Consider the following 20,284-nt stretch of genomic DNA (forward strand, 5'->3'; position numbering starts at 1 on the left):
GGTGAGCAAAAAAGACCGCCCGAATCGTACCTGAATCGATGGTCTAGTTCCCGATTTTAAGGGGATCCGGTCCGGTTCTCGATTCCTAAAATTGAAACCGGTGCCTGGGTAGTCCAGTTCCCGATTCCGGGGCTCGGGACCGGATCGAACCACCCGGACCCGACCGGTCCTTTTTTTAAAATTTTTTTTAAAACAAACCTAATAAGAGCTATGCAACAATCATTTTTCTCAACCACCCACACGGGTGGCGCCATTGGTTCGTGCACTCTTCCTCTCGCAAAAGGTCGAGTGTTCGAATCCCAGGGACGTCGCAGGGTGACTTACCCGGTGGCACGTGTGTGGTGGCTAGCACGTGTTGCCCCCGGGGTTTACCTCTGGGCCGCCGGCCGTGCGAGGGTTCCCTGGGTCATAAAAAAAAAAAAACAATCATTTTTCTCAATGAATCTGGAAATTAAGTGTGTTTGCTGATGTCTAGTTTGCATCGAGTGGATGTTTGCATATAAAGTTCATTGAATAGTGAACGTGTAGGTTGTAAAATTGTAATAGAGTTTACTTGGAGACTGTATGTTTACTTGTGTGTGATTGATTGAAGAATTACGAAGTGTGCATCTACTTTTTGAAACCACGGACCGAAAACCCTTGGAACCGCTTGGGAATCGGACCGGATCGGGAATCGCTCACCCCTAGCGATCGGCAACATTCCAGAATAATTTTATTTCTTTTTGTCTCTTTGTTTTACTTATAAAAATTTAAAATAATAACCTTATATACTATAGTTGAAGAGCCATTTATAAGTGGATGCTTGGGAAGCTGCAGGCCGCTGGCCAAAAATGAGTAGAAATTGGTTGGATTAAGATTCATATTTGAACCATTTTTTAAAATTTGCTAAACTCATATATAATCCAAGCGAACAAAAGCGGGTTAAAAAGTGAGTCAAAGACCCATATTGACACTTCTATGCAAGACGTACTAAAATTCGCTTCAAATGGATGTAAGTTTGAGTTTTAATAATTTTCCCGTACTTAATATTATGTAAGACTTAGAGCTATGATCAAGTCTAGATGACATGCGATCAAGTCTAGATGACACGATTTAGTGCTTGACTTCCACTTTGCTTGTTTATGTATGACTCGATATTCAAAGAGCTCGATCGGGCTCTCAAGCTCGATATCAAGCCCGAGTTCAATCCGAACTATCCTTTGTGTGCTTGAAATTACTGGACTCATTCAAGAGATAAATTCAACTATAAGCTCGAGTCTAAGTTCGATTTCAAACTCAAAGTCATTAGAACACAACGCGGTTTGAAAAACAACAATATGCAGATGTTTATAATATTTATGAACGCACACATATGATTAAGTTATATGAGAATTCAAATGCCAAGTCGTGGGCGATTCACAAAAAATATTGTTAAACTCGAAAGAACTCCGAGCTTACTTTATCTCAAGAAATTGGGTAGAGTTTAAATCGTATACAAGTCGAAATGGAGTGGCTCCTAAAATTGATCAATTTCATTTACATTGTCTCTAACAAAAGTTTGTCATATCAATCATTATATTGATTTTATAAATTAGCTATTGTAATATTGATTTAATAAATTAGCCTCGTATCCCTCACATGATGTGAAAACCTTTTTTATTCTTTTCGGCTTTTCTGTCGGCAATTCACGAGTCCCCACTGGGCCCCACCCCTTCTACAATCTCTCCCCAAAATGTGGGCCCACGCGTGTGTGGACCGATTCCCATCCGGCGCAACCCCTTTGACAATCTCAAAGGTCAAACCCAAAACCACTAGCGGTTTTTCTCACGCTATTGGAGAGAGGAATGGGGAAAGCCGAGGAGGATTGGGGCGGCATCGTGATGCCAACCACTCTCTCTCTCTCTCTCTCTCTCTCTACTCATGGACGTGTCCTCTATATATGCAACTGCAGATCCCCTCTCTCTCACCTCCAAAAGTCAGCGCCTTCTTTTGTCTCTTCTCTCTGTCTCTCCGCCTCGCAATTTGCATTTCTTTCATCCGACAGACGAAGCAGAGTCCCTGGGCGGCTTTGGTGCAGAGCTTGCCTCCGAAACAGCCGAGCGAGCCCTCAAGAGCTTCAGAGAGGCCATGGAGGTCGATTGGGATCTGCATGCGGTGGTCAGAGGCTGCATAACCTCCTCCTCCGCCGCTGCCGCCGCGTCATCGGTGAGGGAGCATCGCCTTGAACCCGCTTCCTGCGCTCCCTTCTCCGCAGTGGAAGGTTCAGATTCGGTGCCCTTCGAGACCAGGAAAGGCGTCTTTCTGGAGGAGCTCCACGAGCTTTACAAGCCCTTCTTGCCCCCATATGAACCTCTGCTCTCGCATCGCAACAACCCCGTCTCATCTCCTCTTGCAGTTGAAGGCGCGAAGGGCTCCTCGAGTGCTAATCTGATGCAAAAGAGGCCATTTCAGAGTGCTTCTGCAATTGCTCCTCCGCCTCCGTTCAAAGCAAGCTCTCACGCTCCCAGATCCAAGAAAAGGTACCATCTTTTTCCCCCTGTTTCTTCCAAAAATCTCCTGTTTCGTTGCGGTGACTAACTCAAGAAGGCAAAACAGGAAGAGCCAGATGAAGGTGGTTCGTCAAGTTCCTGCAGAGAAAGTCTCTTCGGACGAGTGGGCTTGGCGGAAATACGGTCAAAAACCCATCAAAGGCTCTCCATATCCAAGGTACTTAAGGAGATTGAATCTTTCCGTTTCCAGAATGCTTGCGCAACAAACTGAGATTTTTTCTTGACGAAAATCCTATTCTTAATGGAATTTTATGATTTCTGAAACAGGAGCTATTACAGATGCAGTAGCTCCAAGGGGTGCTTGGCCCGGAAGCAAGTAGAGCGGAACAGATCCGACCCGGAAATCTTCATAGTCACCTACACGTCGGAGCACAACCATCCTGCACCAACGCACCGGAGCTCACTCGCCGGCTCTACGCGCCCCAAGACCTTGACGCCCGAAACCGAGGTCAGCGTTGACTCCGCTGCAACTGCGACTACAAACCCAGTAACTTCAGCCGAAGAAGAGGCGGTGCTTGCTCCACAAAGCACCAGCAGTGAAAGCGGAGAAGAGAAGGAAGACAGTCAAAGCAGTGGCATGCTGGACAACGACGGAGAAGACGAGTCTGGGTCGTCTGGTGTGGCTGTCAGCGACGATTTCTTCGCGGGTCTGGAGGGACTATTAGGTTCTCACGATGGAGATTCATTTCCGGATCTGTCTCAGTCATGGTTTGGCTTTTCTTGGTCAGCCGGCGATGCAGTCACTGCCGGCGGCCGTAGCTGACCTGCAAGAAGTCTCTTGTTCTCTATTTTAATCTTTTTTTTTTGTTCTTGTCGTGCTCTGTAGAGAAAAGCTGAGTGCTGAACTGTGATGTAGGAAACTTGCTCTGTTTTGTAAAATGATTTCATTAGGCTTGAAGGGAGAAGTTGTCTTCAGTAATCGATTTGCTGCTTCTGTTCAACAAGAACTGGCACAAATTATTAGCGCATATAATCCGATTCCTGAGTCGCCTGTTCTTCGAAAGTTCACGGAATTTTGTTCGCGCAATACACGCGTAAACGACTCTTTCGGGTTGCTCTTCAAATTCATCGAAATTAGACCTCGAGTTCATGTTTCGTGGGCATCTAATTGATCGACTTGCCAAAGTTTCTGCATAGAATATAATCACGTATGGTTGTAAATGGGAAGAAAGTTCTCGATGCTTAGCGCTAATTGATGGCGTTTCAGGCCAATTATGTCTAAGCGCGTTAGTCAAATGACTCCACCGGGCCGGTTCGGCCCCTCCCCAGTAAGAAGTCAACGATCCATCCCACGGTCAAAGCAACAAGCCTCGCTCGTGTGCCTCACGCCCCTTCCTCGAGGCTTATTGTTGCGCGCTCCCTCTGCGCATTGAGTACCGACGTGACGAAACAACGGTATTCCAATCCAACGGGCGAGATGAATTGAGTAATTTCGGTCCTCAACCGACGCGCGTCCGATCTGCCACGTCACATCACTCCTTCTAGATAAAGCACCTTGAGTCCTCTACTTTTTGTTTTTTTTGGGTCGGAGAGTCCTCTATTTTAACCGCTTTATTCCGGTTTTTTACGCCCCGGCCCACTCTCGTCCATCATGCTGATTCTCCACGCGCCGCTTTCTTTGATAAAGCCACTCCGGTTCTTCACTTTTGCGCACTCTACCGTGTCGCTGAGCCAACGCCCTCACCCGACGGTAATTAAGTTCTCTCGAAGATTCGCGTCCATGGCGGATTCCAGCGCCTCCAATGGCGACACCTCGCCGGAGCACGTCTCCGGAGAGTGGCATTCGGTGCCTGAGCTACGGCTCCGGGACCATCGCTTCACCGTTCCCCTCGATTATTCGGCAGATCGGAACATCTCGCAGAAGATCTCGGTCTTCGCTCGCGAAGTCGTTGCGGGTAATTCCGTTTACGAAGTCAGTTCTTACTGTTAAATTGCTGCAAACTTTGTTTCCTGAATCCAAGGCTTAGATTGTTTAGGAATGGGATTTGATTCTTATTCACAAATCACGTGGTAGTTCTCGTTGCTGGAATTGATAGATTCAACTTGTCAAAGTCTTCTCGGGCTTGGACCACACTGATGAATTTTTGTTTCTTCGTTTTATTTTAGTTGATTCAATAAGCGAATCTCGTTGAAGGTCCATTTACATTCCTTTAATGGGTTTATTTCACCAATTCGAAGCTTACTCATAAGTCGACATCTTTTGACCTAACCAGTGTATAAAAGCCTTCTCTTGTCTTTACATTGTGGGGTGTCTCACACCTGTGATTTTTGACTGTTAAAAGCATCCTATGCATCGGCGTACTAGTGTGACGACGAGGACAGCGACAACACGACACTTCCAGAGAAAAAAGGAGAAAAAAATAAAACATCCTTAGCCACTAGGTCTGTTCGAACTGAGCGAGGTCGATGCAAATGTATGGACGTCCAAGGGAAGTTCCACGCCCTGTAGTGATGAATACTGTTCATGCCTCCACTATGTTGGAAGTGCAGGACAGCGATCGATTGTCTCCAATATATGAGAAAGTATTCAATTTTGTGGTGGAGCCACTTAATTGAGATATGGCGATTCTTCATTTTCGTGGGATGTTCCTAGAAAGTAGTTTGAACAGAATTTGGATTGTTTAAATAGCGCGCGTTTGTACTATGACCTGCTGTACCGGTTTCTCAACCATGGAGCTGTCATGTGTATTCATCTTTAAAACGACGGGAACATTGCCAACTTAAAAAAAAAAATTGTCTGTTTAGAAAGATTTCCTATTTTCCGGCAATTTCTGCTTTCGCAGTTGAGTACACAATGCACAAATGTATTGGGTTTTTCTCTTTAAGCTCCTTAGAAGCACACTCAATGCTAATGCTTCATTTAAGAAATTATTTTTCTCACATCGGTGGATTCGTATGAAGAGAGAAGCATCCCACTAATTCAAAGTACAGTAATTTTTCGTTGTATTTATTGGCCTAAACAATCTTTTAACTACATCTGTTTGACCTGTTTCTACCATTATAATTTTGTTTGCTTCAGTTGGGAAAGAAGAGCAACAACTGCCATACTTGTTGTATCTACAAGGCGGACCTGGTTTTGAGTCCCCAAGACCCACTGAATCCAGCGGATGGCTACACAGAGCGTGTGAAGAATTTCGTGTAATCTTGATGGATCAGGCATGATGTTGCAGGCATTACCTAGAAAATTAGTCAGTGAAATTTAGTCTCAGAGTCAATATTTCCTTGCTCAATCTCATAAATGTTGTTGAACTGCAGCGCGGGACAGGCTTATCTACTCCACTGACTGTTTCATCGATGTTGCAAATAAAATCTGCAGAGAACCTGGCTAATTATTTGATAAATTTTCGGGCGGATAATATTGTGAATGATGCTGAGTTTATTCGTGTGCGTCTTGTTCCTGAAGCTGGACCTTGGACAATTCTGGGTCAGGTATATCTGTTTTTCAGTCAACTGCTCTAGACTTTAGCGCATCAAGCATTCAGTGACAAGAATTTCAGTTTCTGAATTGCTGAGATGCTCGCACTTACTCTTAGTTAACAACAAGATGTAATTAGTTCTTCCATTTGTTTCCCTCTGTTCTCTCCTCCCGTACTTTGGTGTCATGATTAATTTTAGCAACACTCTTTACCCATTTTGCAGAGTTTCGGCGGTTTTTGTGCAGTAACTTATTTAAGTTTTGCTCCTCAAGGACTCAAACAAGTTCTTATAACTGGTGGAATCCCACCCATTGCAAATGGATGCACTGCAGATGCTGTATATAAAGCAAGCTCAGAGCAGGTTACTCTTCAAAGTGAGAAGTACTACAAGAGGTTTCCTCAGGATGCAGAAGTTGTTCGTGAAGTTGTAAAGTATTTGGCAGAATCTGAAGGTGGTGGGGTGAGGCATCGAGTAGATTAACGGAACTCTGGTGCTGTTAATGTTTGTGCTAAATTTCTCTTGTTTCTATTGAATTGCAGGTGATTCTTCCTTCTGGTGGCATCTTAACACCCAGGGGTTTGCAAACTCTCGGTTTTTCTGGCTTAGGATTCAGTGGTAGCTTTGAGCGATTGCACTACATGTAAGAGGATATATTTTCAAGTTCTAAACACGTATGCTTTGCAAAAAGGAAAGTATGTTCTGATTATATGACCATCCTTTCTTGTGATCTTGAACACAGGCTTGAGAGGGTTTGGGATCCTATTTTAGTACCTGGGGAATCAAAGCAAATCAGCTACTTCTTCTTGAAAACTGTAAGATCTAATGACTTGTGACTACGTGATTTGTAGGTTGGTTACAATACAAATAAAAATCAACCTTAGTCATTCGATGTGTGCAGTTTGAGAATTTGTTGGGTTTAGATACAAATCCTCTTTTTGCTCTTCTACATGAGCCCATATACTGTCAGGTAAACATCCTCACCCCTTTCCATATTGATTATGATTGAAGCTTGCCAGTTTCTGCTTGCCTGACCAATTTTTATATGACTGTGGTGAAGTTACATTAGTCATTGAATGAGGTAATTTAGCGCAAGGAAGAATTGCCACAAGCATTTGATGCATTTGACTGATTGCTTCATTTATGTATAGGGTGCTTCATCAGAGTGGTCTGCTCATAGATTGATAGGTGAAGATGAAAGCAAGTTTGATGCCATAAAGGCGGCAAAAGAAGGTCGTCCTGTTCTTTTTACAGGAGAGGTGGGAGGAAGCTTTGTAATACTGCAATTAATGGGTCACATATATATATTTGCCCCTTGTGTTGGGATTCATGACTTACTTTCCCACATTTGATTGTTAAGATGGATTGTTTCTATGCTCCAGATGATTTTCCCATGGATGTTTGACGAAATTCATGTCCTAAAGCCATTCAAAGAAGCTGCTCAGATATTGGCAGAGAAGAAGGATTGGCCTCCACTTTACGATGTCATTGCTCTCGCCAATAACAAGGTGCTTGGAAAACAATTGGCTTCCAATACAAATTGATTCTGGTTATCAGCCGACTTATTCGTCTTTGTTGACAGGTACCTGTAGCAGCCGCAGTCTATTACGAAGATATGTTTGTCAATTTCAAGTTGTCGATGGAGACAGCTTCTCAAATAGCTGGTATCAGACTATGGGTAACCAACGAATACATGCATTCTGGTCTACGCGATGGGGGTGGTCGGGTTCTGGAACACCTGATGGCCATGTTGAATGGAAAGAAGCCTTTGTTCTAATCTCCGCGGGTCGTTTAGTTTTCTCGTCAAGCTCTTCCATCTGAGTATATTCCTCTCTACGGGAATAACAAGTCGGATCACTGATTAAAGAAAGCTTTCTGTTTCGTCTTACCGTACTTGTGGATATTCGGCTTCTGCCATATCCATAAGTCAAATGATTTAATTCTAAACGCTTTAAGGACTTGAATGCTGGGCTACCCCGTACCAGATTATCAGTTCATCGACGTTTGAAATGTCATTGTTTGGTGAGCAGCGTTTGATCAAAACCCGGATTTAGTACGTCCCGAGCGGCGCATGTGTCTTTTGACTCTTGCGTGGCTCGAACACCGGAAAAGTCAAAAAGGGTTTGGACCAACGTTTCACCTGGTGGAGGTGTCGTGCTTCATAATCTATACAGAACAATACGTCAGTAAACATGATAGAGAAAGAGGGAAGCATGCGCAGGCGGTGAACACATTGCCTACACGTTCCGCCTTCCCTTGATTTGCAAAGGTTAGTTGAACAGAAACAGGTGGATGTTTTGGTGGCTTTTACCTCACCATTTCTAGGGAATTCATATCGGGGTGAGATTATGAAAATAGGCCTAAGGCATTTTTGACACCATGATCTTTATAAAAATTAGGGGCGAGCAATTTCATTATCAGTATGTGGAATCTGAAAATTACCAATCAGAATCGGTTCTCTAATTTTTGAAACCTAGAATCTACATATCACAGATTTTAGGATCGGTTTCAAGGTCTACTTAGGGACTATCTATTTTTTTAATTGAACAATTACAGTAAATCATCATATTTAATGATCACATTTACTTCTATAATCTACCGACCACAACTTATACTTAGACACACGAAGAATATGAAACATTAACAAAGTAAAAGTCTTAACTATTGATATCGTTAGAAATGGAAGCTCGGACTAGTGGTTCCATATCATACACTCATCATCGAACACCATGGAATACCGCCGGATCGCATGAAGACATATAACAAGAAGAAGACAAAGGCTTGTTCCGGGTTCTATGGAACCTATCCATCGGAATCGGTTCTCCGGTTTCACAAAACCGAAACCTACCATGCATGTCTTAGAATCTGAAATCGGATCGGTTCCATCGATCTATTTCTCTAATTTCCTGTTACGCCTTGAAATCATGCTCACCCCCTAATAGAAATTATTTATACCATGTACGGACCTTTTATCATGTTCTATAAAATTTTAGTAAGTCAGGAAACTTAATTGTATATATGGTTTTTTTTTAATAAAGTCGAACTCCCGTTAACTACTTTTACTTGCAGATGCACGTTAGGTACACATTTGAGAAGGAAAAAAAAAAAATCTTTTTCACGAGATGTATGAAGTACACCCAAACCAACTTGTTTTAAGTTAAATTGACATGCAGATTGTGTATTAAACAATGAAGAAAAAGACTGAAGGAGTTCCATATGTTCCAACTTCTCCACCTTCCATGACCATTTTCAGACCAATATCTTTTGAAATTCCTGTCCCTTGGCCCGATCTGAAATCTCCATAATGGAACGACAAGAAGCTGCTCTTCCTCCACCTTTGCGACAGATCCCGTTGCCGCCGCCGCTACCTCAAAACCCTCCCTACCTTGTCGCCGATTCCTCATCGCACCCACCTCCTATAGACCACCAACTCCTGGCCGACATAAACAATTTGGTTAGTCTTGCTTCTGGTATTACTAGTGCTGGGTTCAATGAACGAAATACCCTTCGTGGGGACGCCGCCCGCCATGAAGCTTCTTTAGTGATGTCTGAGTATGCAACGGCAGCCATGGAAGAGATCACAGAGAGGACATTGGAGAAGCGATCTAAGGCTGCCACGAGCAGTAGAACTCGAAAGGCGGCGAGCCCGAGGTTTGAGTTCCAAACGAGGACCGAGGACGACGTCCTCGACGATGGCTATCGTTGGAGGAAATACGGGCAGAAAGCTGTCAAGAACAGCACACACCCCAGGTCCGTATTCGCGTTGGCTAGACAATATTCATGTGCAAATCCATACGCAGTTTCTTAGTTTTATGTTTTTGGGAGGGCCCGGCGAAGACAAAGGCTCAGCTTATTTCACAAAAAATGAATAATTTGGATGATATTTTTCTAGAAACAATAGTTTGTATCACTTTATATAATTAGTCAACGGAGCTTGTTTTCATCGTCGACAACAAATACATGCCTAGTCGTTTTTGTAGATGATAAAAATATTTTCCGTTCATTCATTTTTATAAGCAATATAAGTGATCGTTTTTAGTAATATATTTTTCAAATCATTCATTTTCTCGAAACAAACGGAGCCAAAATGAGGAAAAATTGATCTTGGTTTGGTTTTTTCCTTCATGTGGCTTAATATTTCCCCTGTAGAGAAGCCAATGGTGAGCATATTATTTCATGAAGATTCTCATGCGTCGAGAATTATATTTGAGCTGTCTTTCTCTTGGGTCACGAGTCATTATAGCTGCATAAGCACAAAATATTGACGGGAAATATAAAGCGTACAGGTTTGAACATCAATAGTTATGCGCAGAAAGGCAATTTTGAATCCGTCATCAATTATGTTTATGGAGATAGATCATCCACGGTGTAAAGGACACATCACATGATAAGCAATCGTGAGGAAAAATTATGCAAAAAGTCCTAAATCTATTGCTCTTTTGCCAATTTAGTCCAAAATCTTTTGATTTTGTCACTTGAGTACGAAACATTTTCATAGTTTGTCAATGGAGTCCATCTGATCAATTTTAATCGAAAATTGATGACATGGATGCCGGCCTCCTACGTGGCACGACCGGCATCGACATGGACAATTTTCAATAACATTTTAGTATTTTTTTCAATTTTTTTATTATATGTTTTTCTATTTTCCTTCCTTACTTTTTTTTCTTTTTGCCTTTTTCCCTCTGTGGCCCTCGATGGCCGACGGAGGGAAAAAGAAAAGAGAAAAAAAAAAGTAAAGAAGGATAACATAAAACAAATATTGAAATATAAAATTTGAAAAAATATTAGAATATTATTAAAAATTATCAATGTCAATCTTGGCCGTCCGGCTTGCCCCATAGGAGGGCCAAGATCCACGTCGGCGATTTCACCGTGAATTGATTAGATTGATTCAATTGGCAAATCGTGAGTATGTTATGACTCGATTAACAAAATTAAAAATGTTTCAGACTAGATTGATCAAAGTGCAATAAATTTAGGATCTTTTGGATAATTTCCCTGCAATTGTGGTAGGTTTGTTGATGTCACTATAAGAGAATGGGTCTACGGCAACCGGGAAGAATCTTGGTCTCGAAAAGGACTTTTGGCGACCAGGTACGAATTGGTTGCCAAAATGAATGTCCAGCGACCAAATTGATCATCTAACTTAAGTTCTGGATATAGACGGTTGTGGAGTATACAGGCACACCTCGTATAGATCACCTACAAGAGTAAAATCCAGCAAATGTACGTGTCATATCTGAAACAAACTTCGTGCAAATTTAATTTGCTTCTAGTGATCAACAATGGCATTTGAGCGATCAATGATGTGATGCACGCATTGAGATTGTCCTCCTTCGTGTCTTGACAATGTACATTATTGTCCCATGCATGTGCTGATCTAATGTGATTGGTACTGTGTAACATGGTGCAAAAGGAGCTATTATCGCTGCGCGCACACCACGTGCAACGTGAAGAAACAAGTGCAAAGGTTGTCCGAGGACACGGGCATCGTCGTGACAACTTACGAAGGCGTTCACAACCATCCCTCCGAGAAGATAATGGAAACCCTATCTCCACTGCTGAGGCAGATTCAATTACTCTCCGGGTTTTCCCCTGACAAGTAATGACCCCGATTCAGTTGTTGGGCAATTTCTTAGATAATTCGTACGCATACATGTGCTCCTTGGGCCGTGTTTGTTTGGAGAAAAACTTCACGTTAAAAGAGAATCCTTGTCAGAAATCATTTTTCAAGAAAATGATTATTTTTCATTTATTTGATGATATGGGACCGACAACATTTTCTAGCGTTTGAATCTTATTTAGAAAGTGATTTCAATCTCCTTACTTTATCTCAGGCAAAGAAAATATCAAATTTTAAAATAATGTTATTTATTTCTTTTTATTCCATTTCTTGTTGTCTTTTCTTTTTCCTTCTTCATCCATTGCGACAGGCCGGTGGTGGCCACGGATGAGCTCGAGCTCGCCGAGATCTAGTGACCTCAAGGATCGCCAGCCTCGGGCAAGCTCAAGGCTTGCCGGGATCCGATGAGCCTCGAGCTTGCCGGGCTCTAGCGACCTTGAAGCTCGCCGCTCTCGGCCGACCTCAAGCTCGGCCATCACCGAAGCCCAAGGCTGGTAGAGGGAGAAGAAAAAAGAAAAAGAAAGAAAAGAAAAAACCAAGAAAATTTTAAAAATTTGAGGTACAATTCAAAAAAGGGTTTTCAACTCTTTAGATTTAGAAATTCATTTTTCTAATTTTACGCATGAATAAAGTGTTTTTTTGTTGACTAGATCATTTTCGGCGAACCAAACGTGTGAAAATCCGAAAAACGCCGAACTACGATTGACATCACATTACGAGATTCCCATCCGAGCGCATCATCGCCGACGAAGTGAGATTAAAACCCACAATCTCCGCGTCTCGCTCCTTAAATCAATCGAATAAACAGCCGCCGTTTGTCCTAAGATCTGTTTACACGGGAATTCCCACGACCCCAGCACACGCGTAACCTCACCACGTGTCGCCGCGTCACCGGCTACCCGTCACCACAACCGCATTGTGGCAAGTGAACATCACACGTGTCGCGGCCCGCTCTTGCTCTTGTATATAAAATGCAGAGCCTCTGATCTCTTCTGGATCGAAACCACATTTACTTTAACCCGTCCCTTCTCTCCTGATTCGGACCGATCACAGTTCGAGAAGCGAGACATGTCGGAGTGGCTGGAGAAGGCGAAGAACTTCTTGGCCGAGAAGGTGGCCAACGTCCCGATGCCGGAGCCTTCCGTCACCGACGTCGATCTCAAGCACGTCTCCCGCGAGTGCGTCGAGTACAACGCCAAGGTCTCCGTCAAGAACCCCTACGGCCACTCCCTCCCCATCTGCGAGATCATTTACTCTCTCAAAAGCGCCGGCAGGTAAAATCACGCGGTGGTTTCAGGAATCGGGGTTCCGCGCGTGCGGTCCCCGCTCGATTTCTCGTGTTTGGATTTCGATTGTTGAATGAAATTTTGTCTGAATTGGCGTGTGGGCGGGGGTTGAATCAGGGAGATAGCTTCGGGGAAGATACCGGATCCGGGGTCGCTGAAGGCGAGCGACACGACGATGCTGGACGTGCCGGTGAAGACGCCGTACAGCATACTGGTGAGCCTGGCGAGGGACATCGGGCCGGATTGGGACATCGACTACCAGCTCGACATCGGCCTCGTCATCGATCTCCCCGTGATTGGGAACATCACCATCCCCGTCTCTACCAAGGGCGAGATCAAGCTCCCCACGCTTTCCGACATCTTCTGATGCGAGTGTATGATGAATACCAGGAAGAAGAATAAAAAGTTGGCCTTTTCCTTTCTGATTTCTTCCCCTTTCCGTAGTTGCGTTTCTTTATTGCTGTCGAATATATGATATGTTATGTTGGGTTTTTTTGCCCTTTTGTAGATAGATACTGTAAGATCTTGTGTGTTAAAAAAGTCCTAAACTTTTAAATCAAAGCACCAATTTATGTTTAAATATTTTAATAGTCACCACTTTTTTAACTATTTCTTGACAGGTTTCGCATCATTGTGTGTATCGCGATATTAATCATGTATAATGTCAAAAATCTAATTATAACACGTGACCCATGTCATAGTACTTTTAAAACTTATCATATTCGAATAAAAATTGATTATATCATATATATTGAGATACCTTTTCTTTTCAAATTAGACCTTTCAATTAGAATATATTCTCGAAATAGAGAGACAAGACATTCTTAATAATTGAAGACATAATCTCTTAAAATATTAGGAAACAAAATGATTCAATTTCAGATCCAAAGATTGTATTTCTTGATCCAGCTATCAAAGGCATTCTGGAGCATCCTCTCACATGTATGTTTTAGATTAGATATGATAATAATGTCATATATGGCAGATGAGTTGGACTATGTAGGGCATAATATCCTAAAAAAAGCTCAAACTTTAATTTTTGTCCCGCAAAAAACCCTTAACTTTAGGGGTGCGTTTAGCAAAAAAATGAGCAAAATGCTTTGCTTATATCGTTTAAAAAATATATACATATAAAAAAAAGAATAGACTAGGCATAATATGGAGATAAAAAATATTTCCGTTCATTTATTTTCATAAGCGTAATAAGCGATTATTTTTTGAAAAATATTTTTCAGCTCACTTATTTTCTATGAAACGAACGCACCTTAGGTCTTGTCCCAGCTCTACCTTTTTTTTTGGTGTCCCTTGAAAAACTCTCAACTTCAGGTATTGTCCTAATTTTACTCAAACTTTTATAATCTCACAAAAACTCACAAATTTTTACTCGAGTCACAAATCTGCCCTTATTAACTCTCTTTCCAAAATTTCTTGTGAACAATGGAGAAACGGGAAACTCATAAGCATGAGCTATTTGAGTGTCTCAAGCACGAGTTCTCCGATTGCGAGAGACGAAACATTTCCAAGCATGAGATATTGAAGACCGAGCATAGAATCACTAAGGGGGGCTTCAACGGAGGGTTAATGAAGGCAGATTAAGGACTCAAGTAAAAGTTTATGATCTTTTTTATGAGACAAAAAATTAGAGTAAAATTGAAACTCGATCTAAAGCTAGATTTTTTTTATGAGACAAAAAATTTAAGGTAGAATTGGGATGGAACATAAAGTTGAGGGTTTTTATTGGACAAAAAAAGTTTATGGTACAATTGAGACTGCACTTAAAGTTGGAGATTTTTAATGGAATAAAAGTTAGAAACAAGACAAAAGTTAAAGTGAGAGATTTTATTAGGGTATTAGGCCGAATACGTAGAGGGACCTCGATAGAAAACACTTTATCTTGACAAAGTGTTAGCCTCTGTTTTTCACAAAAAAGAATAGCTTGAAAAATATTTTCCTAAATTTTATTATTTGTATCGTTTAAAAAAAAAATTCAGTGATTTTTTTGTGAGAGATACAAACAATAATTTTTTTATTTTAAATTATTTATTCTCTGCGAAACAAACACACCAGCACCCAACTCCCTCGCTTTGATTCTAAAATGGCTCGATAAGGCTGGGCTGGGCTGGGCTTGGACATTATTTTGGGCCCATTTGGCTTGGGTGGGCCGGTTGTCTTGACGGACGTTATCTTTGATTTATATTATGTATTGATGTCATCGTCGTGGCGTGGGGATGTAGCTCAGATGGTAGAGCGCTCGCTTAGCATGCGAGAGGTACGGGGATCGATACCCCGCATCTCCACTACTCTATTTCTTCTATCCTTTTTACGCCTCAGCTCTTATGGTTTACGGTCTTTCTCGTGGGTATTCTTTTTTTTTTTTTTCGAGGAATTGTATACTAACTTGGCCGCCAATTTATAAGAACCAGAGAAAGAGAGAGGGACGAACCAGGTAGCCGGTCATCCTATCTTTCTCCAGTCAGCGATTCTAGAAACCCGACCGAAACATCCAAAAGTCAACCGCTGCATGTTGAAAAGTCAACACCTGGTTCGTACTTCAAACTCCCGAAGCCAAGTTTTTTCAAAATGCGTCGGCTGCTCCTCCTCCCCACCCACCTCTTTTTCTATCTCCTCTAAAAGAATTTCCCTATCAAGTCTTTAACCTTTCGTCTCTGAGCGACACAAACTAGAAGAGTTATGGCCGAGCAGCACGGCGATCGATCTCATCCCTCTAGGATCGATGAAGAAAGGGCCGCCATGCCGGGCTTATCGCCGAAGTCCCTCCCGAGGCGGCGGAGAATCAAGTGGCTTGGTATCTCCATCGCATGCGTCTTGTTCGTGGTAGTCGTGATTGGCGTGCTCGCCCTCACCGTCTTCCGATTCCGGGACCCCGAACTCGAGCTGGAATCGATAGCCATAACCAACGTAAGCCTCTTCTCTCAAGCGCCGATAACCTCGTCCTCGTCCTCGGCTTCCGTGAACCTGACCCTCAGGGAAGAGATCAGGGTGAGAAACCAGAACTGGGGCTCCTTCAAGATCGACGACAGCGTCACTGTCTTGACGTTTCGAGGAGCTCGAATCTACAAGGGGGAGATAGCGAACCCCGATACTAGAGTGAAGAAGCGGAGCTCGAGAAGGGAAGCGGTGGCGATTGAAGCGGAGCTGATCAACGGCACGAGCTACGGTACTAATAACAGCTCGGAGGTTCTGGAGATAGGGACCTACGCTTACGTGTCCGGGAAGGTGAACTTGCTGAGCGGGATCAAGAGACGGAGGTCCGGGAGCCTGAACTGCACGGTGAGCCTCAGCTTAGCGACGCAGGCGGTTCAGAACTTCAGCTGTCGCTAGAGCATCGCCGTCGTCGATCCTTCGGACTCTGATGTGGTCGTGGGCTCGAGGCCCATCAACCATGCCTTGGGAAAAGCCAAATATTGCTCGTGGGCTAGAGCCCAAAAGCTTCCCCGAGTGGCCACTTCATCATCGTCGTCGTCGTCGTCATCGGCCATCGCTTGCGTTGCTCGTCCTCAATTCAATTCGGCATCGCCAAGAATTAAATGCCCGTCTCTGTTCCTGAACCTAAAATTATTAAATGCACCAGCTGAATCGTCACCCAATCTACTTCCCCTTCCTCTCTCCTTCCTAACTCCTCCCCTCTTATGGATCCCCCTCTCTCCCCCTCCACCCTCCTCCTCCATGTCCGCCGCCACCGCCCTGCCCCCGCCTCCCCCCCCGCCTCCCTCTGCCGCCAGCTACCTCACCAACCTCGGTCTCGGCTACGCCATCGCCATCGCCCTCGGCTTCCTCGTCCTCCTCTCCTCCGTCCTCCTCGCCTCCTACCTCTGCTGCCGCTCCTCCTCCCGCCGCCGCCTCCTCCTCCTCCGCCAACAGCCCGCCGGCCCGGCCCCGCCCGGCAACCCGGTCTCCGACGGCATCATCCTCCCCCGCATCATCTTCGTGGCCGAGGACGACAACGAGGAGAGCGAGGCGGATCAGAGCGTGGCGGTGGGGCTCGACCCCAGCGTCATCAATTCGTACCCCAAGTTCGCTTTCTCTAGGGAGGCCGGTGGCGTCGGCGGCAGCACGACGTGCTCGATCTGCTTGTGCGAGTACAAGGATTCGGAGATGTTGAGGATGATGCCCGAGTGCCGCCACTTCTTCCACCTGCTCTGCCTCGACGCCTGGTTGAAGCTCAACGGGTCGTGCCCTGTCTGCCGGAACTCCCCCCTTCCCACTCCTCTCTCCACGCCCCTCTCCGAGGTCGTACCGCTCTCTCAGTACGGCGAAGACCGCCGTAGACGGCGCTGATTATTCCTTTCTTCCTTCTCCTTTTTTTCTTCGGGGTGGTTTGGTTGGTGGGTTTTTGGTTTCTGCGAGTGTTCTTGGTGGGAGTGTAAATTCTACAACAAACGAGGTCGAGGGATTGTATTGTGGGGATTCTCGTTCTCTCGTTTCACTGAATTCGTCATTTTGATTGGTGATAGTTCTTTAGAGTGAAGAAGAGACACAAAAGTTCGGAATTTTGACATGTTTTCTCTGGTAGCAGTTCACTGTTAGATTGAATTTTCAATTTTTTTCGTCTGCTGGGCTTGTAATTCAGCTGAGAAGCTGACGATCTTTCCATTTTTCTGGGTAATTCGGAGCTTCCACTGATCGGACCAATTTGTTTCCGTCAACGCTTTCCGCAATCTTCGCAATCCCGTCGCCTCCATCTTTGGCTACCCAGACTTTGGGCTTACACGAGATTTGTATATTCATGTGTAATCCAATGTTGAAGGGTTCGATTCAATCCGGAAATCCGAACTCTCCCAGTTGAGATATTTCCATTTTTTTTTTTTTTGGGCAAAGAAAGTCAAAGTCATCCAACGCTTCTCGACCACTTTTCCAATCCGACGACTTATGGCCCTGAATTCCGAGATGGCATCGCTTCAAACGCACTCTCCACCTTCCAACTAGTGGATTGAATACTATTAGCGACCACTAGACCTTGCTTAGGACGCTCAACGCCTGCATGCGGTTCAGGGAACAGCTCATCGTGATCCGACAGTGCTTAAGATTTGAATTGACCGACTAACTAAAGATTTAGCTTTTAGCTTCTCGGATCCAACAAAGTATCCCATGCCCACTTCCAGATTCGCCGTCCAGATCACGAGGGAGAAGGAAAAATGAAAACTTGACGACTGTAGATGCTTCTCGTCCTCGTTCTTAAGGTTATGTTCTGTCCCACGAGCCTGCTTTTGCGTTTTCGATGCTTCTATGCCGGCCTGGAATCCAGCAAACTGCAGTAAAAAAAGTCACGAGATTGACACATGGGCACGCTTCGTTGTGTACACGGTCGTAATTAATTATGCACATCGATGTGACTGGATGAAAGTGCCTGGATCCGAGGACCCGAGGTTGTAAAATATTTGGAGGGGCATATCCCAAACTAATCCAGGTCTCTCTTGAGTGCTGAATCTCGGAGCTCTTGCTGACCCTTATAATCAAATAGTTCTACTGCAAGTTAAGGAAATAGGTTAAGGAGATATAAAATTCGGGGACTGCGTTGGCAAAAGTATTCAAATCACTCCCACTTCTCAAGCTCTCAGCTTTGGTTTCTGAGCGACCACCCAAGCTTTGACTCCAGTATCAACCCGTCTCTGCTCCTGGCCAGAGCCTCAAGTGTCAAGATACAGGTACTTTCAACAAGTCTATTTCCCATTATCATGGTCCGTTTGGTTGTTTATGCGCCGGATATGGTGATTAGCTCCGGCTAGACGGTGATCTCAGAAGGCAGTTGTCTTGAGCACAAGAAGTGAAAAATGCGGAAACCGAATGTTCTTGGCAAGTTAGGGACCTGGAGGGCTATCCCTAATTTCTTTCTTGTTTTGGGCTGCTTCGGCTTTCTCATCTATGTCGCCACTTTGTTCAACTTCTACTCTCTTAGATCTCTTCATATTCCCAATACCTTTTGCAATAGCATCAATCAAGACAGAGCTGGGACTCAGGTTAGAGCAACCATCGAAGCGGTTATTCGCAAAATCCAGGATGAAATCAGCACGGTAGCATATATGTCCGCCAACACGTCGTTGTCGGAGTTCACGTCGCGATACAGCCACTTTCTTGTGGATATCCTGGGGCTTATTGAGTCGGTGGACGCCTCATTGCCATTGGATCAGGGGACTGGCGAAATCGGGACTGTCCATCCTCTGGCAAAGCCGAAGGAGCGATCTGATGAGCCGGTCGATTACTTCCTCATCGAAGAGATACGCAAGTACGTGAAGATTAAGCCCAACAGGTTGGGGAAACAGAACTTTATGGGAGCAAATGGGACTTTCACCAGCATTGGCCATGCTTGCTTTGCCATGAAGAAGGATTTGGAGGAGTACATGGACTATGATGTTGGTGAGATCTGCAACGATGATTGGAAACTAGCTCAGAGGCTCATGGTCCACGGGTGCGACCTGCTCCCCAGGAGGAGGTGCTTCTCGAGGGCGCCGCAGCTGTACCACAAGCCGTTCCCCATCAACGAGTCCATATGGAAGCTGCCGGACAATCGCAACGTTCGTTGGGGCGGGTATCGGTGCAAAAACTTCACTTGTTTGGCGAGGAATTCTACTGGCAAAGGATTCTTCAAATGCTCGGACTGCTTCAATCTCACCAGTCATGAAACGCCCAGATGGGTTACACCCATTTACTTCGATCCGATTACCAATCTCACTACAGATTTTGTCATACCTGAAGTGCTTGCAATCAAGCCTGGAGAGATCAGAATTGGATTGGATTTCAGTGTCGGGACCGGGACTTTTGCTGCTAGGATGAAGGAGTTCAATGCCACTATCATCACGGCGACCATAAATCTCGGCGCACCTTTCAATGAGATGATCGCTCTGCGCGGTTTCGTGCCTCTTTACTTGACAGTAAATCAGCGGCTTCCGTTCTTCGACAATACCCTCGATTTGATCCACACGACGAGGTTCTTGGACGGGTGGATAGACTTCATTCTTCTGGACTTTGTGTTGTATGATTGGGATCGAGTGTTGAGGCCTGGTGGCATTCTTTGGGTAGATAGCTTCTTCTGCTTGAAGGAGGATCTGGATGACTATTTGGAATCCTTCAAGATGCTGAGGTACAAGAGTCATAAATGGGTTGTGATACCAAAGTTGGATAAAGATGACAAGGAGGTATTCTTCTCTGCCGTGCTCGAAAAGCCGCCGAGGCCCTTCCGATGAATGCAAGTTCCAAACATTGCCCCGGTTCATGTATGTCCGCCTCGATCGCTTTGTTTTGTAAGGGAAGATGTGTTCGGTTTTGCAATGTTGAATATAGATAGGCCTTTGTAGCTTTTGTTCTTACACATGACATGATGAATCAATTGGCTGATCAAGGAGTTGATTTCGTTTCTTGAGTCTTGAGCCCTCTACCGGAATGCCAATACTCATCCAACGATCAATAAAATT

General features: G+C 44.3%; 7 protein-coding genes and 1 non-coding gene across 8 annotated transcripts; all 8 read left to right on the forward strand.

The window, feature by feature from the left end:
- The first annotated feature begins 1,878 nt into the window (after nucleotides 1-1,878).
- Nucleotides 1,879-3,441, forward strand: LOC115748660 (WRKY transcription factor 22-like). The gene is made up of 4 exons (XM_048284903.1): nucleotides 1,879-1,895; nucleotides 1,992-2,498; nucleotides 2,575-2,685; nucleotides 2,796-3,441. The coding sequence occupies exons 2-4, from the start codon at nucleotides 2,107-2,109 to the stop codon at nucleotides 3,289-3,291; spliced, it is 999 nt and encodes a 332-aa protein (XP_048140860.1). The 5' UTR covers nucleotides 1,879-1,895; nucleotides 1,992-2,106; the 3' UTR covers nucleotides 3,292-3,441.
- A 650-nt stretch (nucleotides 3,442-4,091) lies between these two features.
- LOC115748654 (proline iminopeptidase) lies at nucleotides 4,092-7,985 on the forward strand. Its single transcript, XM_030685220.2, has 10 exons — nucleotides 4,092-4,423; nucleotides 5,548-5,684; nucleotides 5,784-5,957; nucleotides 6,168-6,404; nucleotides 6,485-6,585; nucleotides 6,685-6,757; nucleotides 6,844-6,912; nucleotides 7,094-7,201; nucleotides 7,325-7,450; nucleotides 7,525-7,985. The coding sequence occupies exons 1-10, from the start codon at nucleotides 4,120-4,122 to the stop codon at nucleotides 7,717-7,719; spliced, it is 1,524 nt and encodes a 507-aa protein (XP_030541080.1). The 5' UTR covers nucleotides 4,092-4,119; the 3' UTR covers nucleotides 7,720-7,985.
- A 1,183-nt stretch (nucleotides 7,986-9,168) lies between these two features.
- On the forward strand, nucleotides 9,169-11,646 carry LOC115748650 (probable WRKY transcription factor 24). Its single transcript, XM_030685215.2, has 2 exons — nucleotides 9,169-9,692; nucleotides 11,362-11,646. The coding sequence occupies exons 1-2, from the start codon at nucleotides 9,247-9,249 to the stop codon at nucleotides 11,549-11,551; spliced, it is 636 nt and encodes a 211-aa protein (XP_030541075.1). The 5' UTR covers nucleotides 9,169-9,246; the 3' UTR covers nucleotides 11,552-11,646.
- Nucleotides 11,647-12,568: 922 nt separating this feature from the next.
- Nucleotides 12,569-13,279, forward strand: LOC115748621 (late embryogenesis abundant protein Lea14-A). Its single transcript, XM_030685162.2, has 2 exons — nucleotides 12,569-12,842; nucleotides 12,972-13,279. Exons 1-2 carry the CDS (start codon nucleotides 12,637-12,639, stop codon nucleotides 13,219-13,221), a joined length of 456 nt encoding a protein of 151 aa, XP_030541022.1. The 5' UTR covers nucleotides 12,569-12,636; the 3' UTR covers nucleotides 13,222-13,279.
- Nucleotides 13,280-15,078: 1,799 nt separating this feature from the next.
- On the forward strand, nucleotides 15,079-15,151 carry TRNAA-AGC. The gene has a single exon. It is a non-coding gene; the product is annotated as a tRNA-Ala (tRNA).
- A 394-nt stretch (nucleotides 15,152-15,545) lies between these two features.
- LOC115748591 lies at nucleotides 15,546-16,196 on the forward strand. Its single transcript, XM_030685119.1, has one exon. The coding sequence runs from the start codon at nucleotides 15,546-15,548 to the stop codon at nucleotides 16,194-16,196; it is 651 nt and encodes a 216-aa protein (XP_030540979.1).
- Nucleotides 16,172-17,427, forward strand: LOC115748657 (RING-H2 finger protein ATL67). The gene has a single exon (XM_030685223.2). The coding sequence runs from the start codon at nucleotides 16,542-16,544 to the stop codon at nucleotides 17,151-17,153; it is 612 nt and encodes a 203-aa protein (XP_030541083.2). The 5' UTR covers nucleotides 16,172-16,541; the 3' UTR covers nucleotides 17,154-17,427.
- A 264-nt stretch (nucleotides 17,428-17,691) lies between these two features.
- LOC115748655 (probable methyltransferase At1g29790) lies at nucleotides 17,692-20,170 on the forward strand. Its single transcript, XM_030685222.2, has one exon. The coding sequence runs from the start codon at nucleotides 18,647-18,649 to the stop codon at nucleotides 20,054-20,056; it is 1,410 nt and encodes a 469-aa protein (XP_030541082.1). The 5' UTR covers nucleotides 17,692-18,646; the 3' UTR covers nucleotides 20,057-20,170.
- Nucleotides 20,171-20,284: the final 114 nt, after the last annotated feature.

Source organism: Rhodamnia argentea, chromosome 9 (genome assembly GCF_020921035.1).
Source record: "Rhodamnia argentea isolate NSW1041297 chromosome 9, ASM2092103v1, whole genome shotgun sequence".
In the NCBI taxonomy this organism is placed as follows: Eukaryota; Viridiplantae; Streptophyta; class Magnoliopsida; order Myrtales; family Myrtaceae; genus Rhodamnia; species Rhodamnia argentea.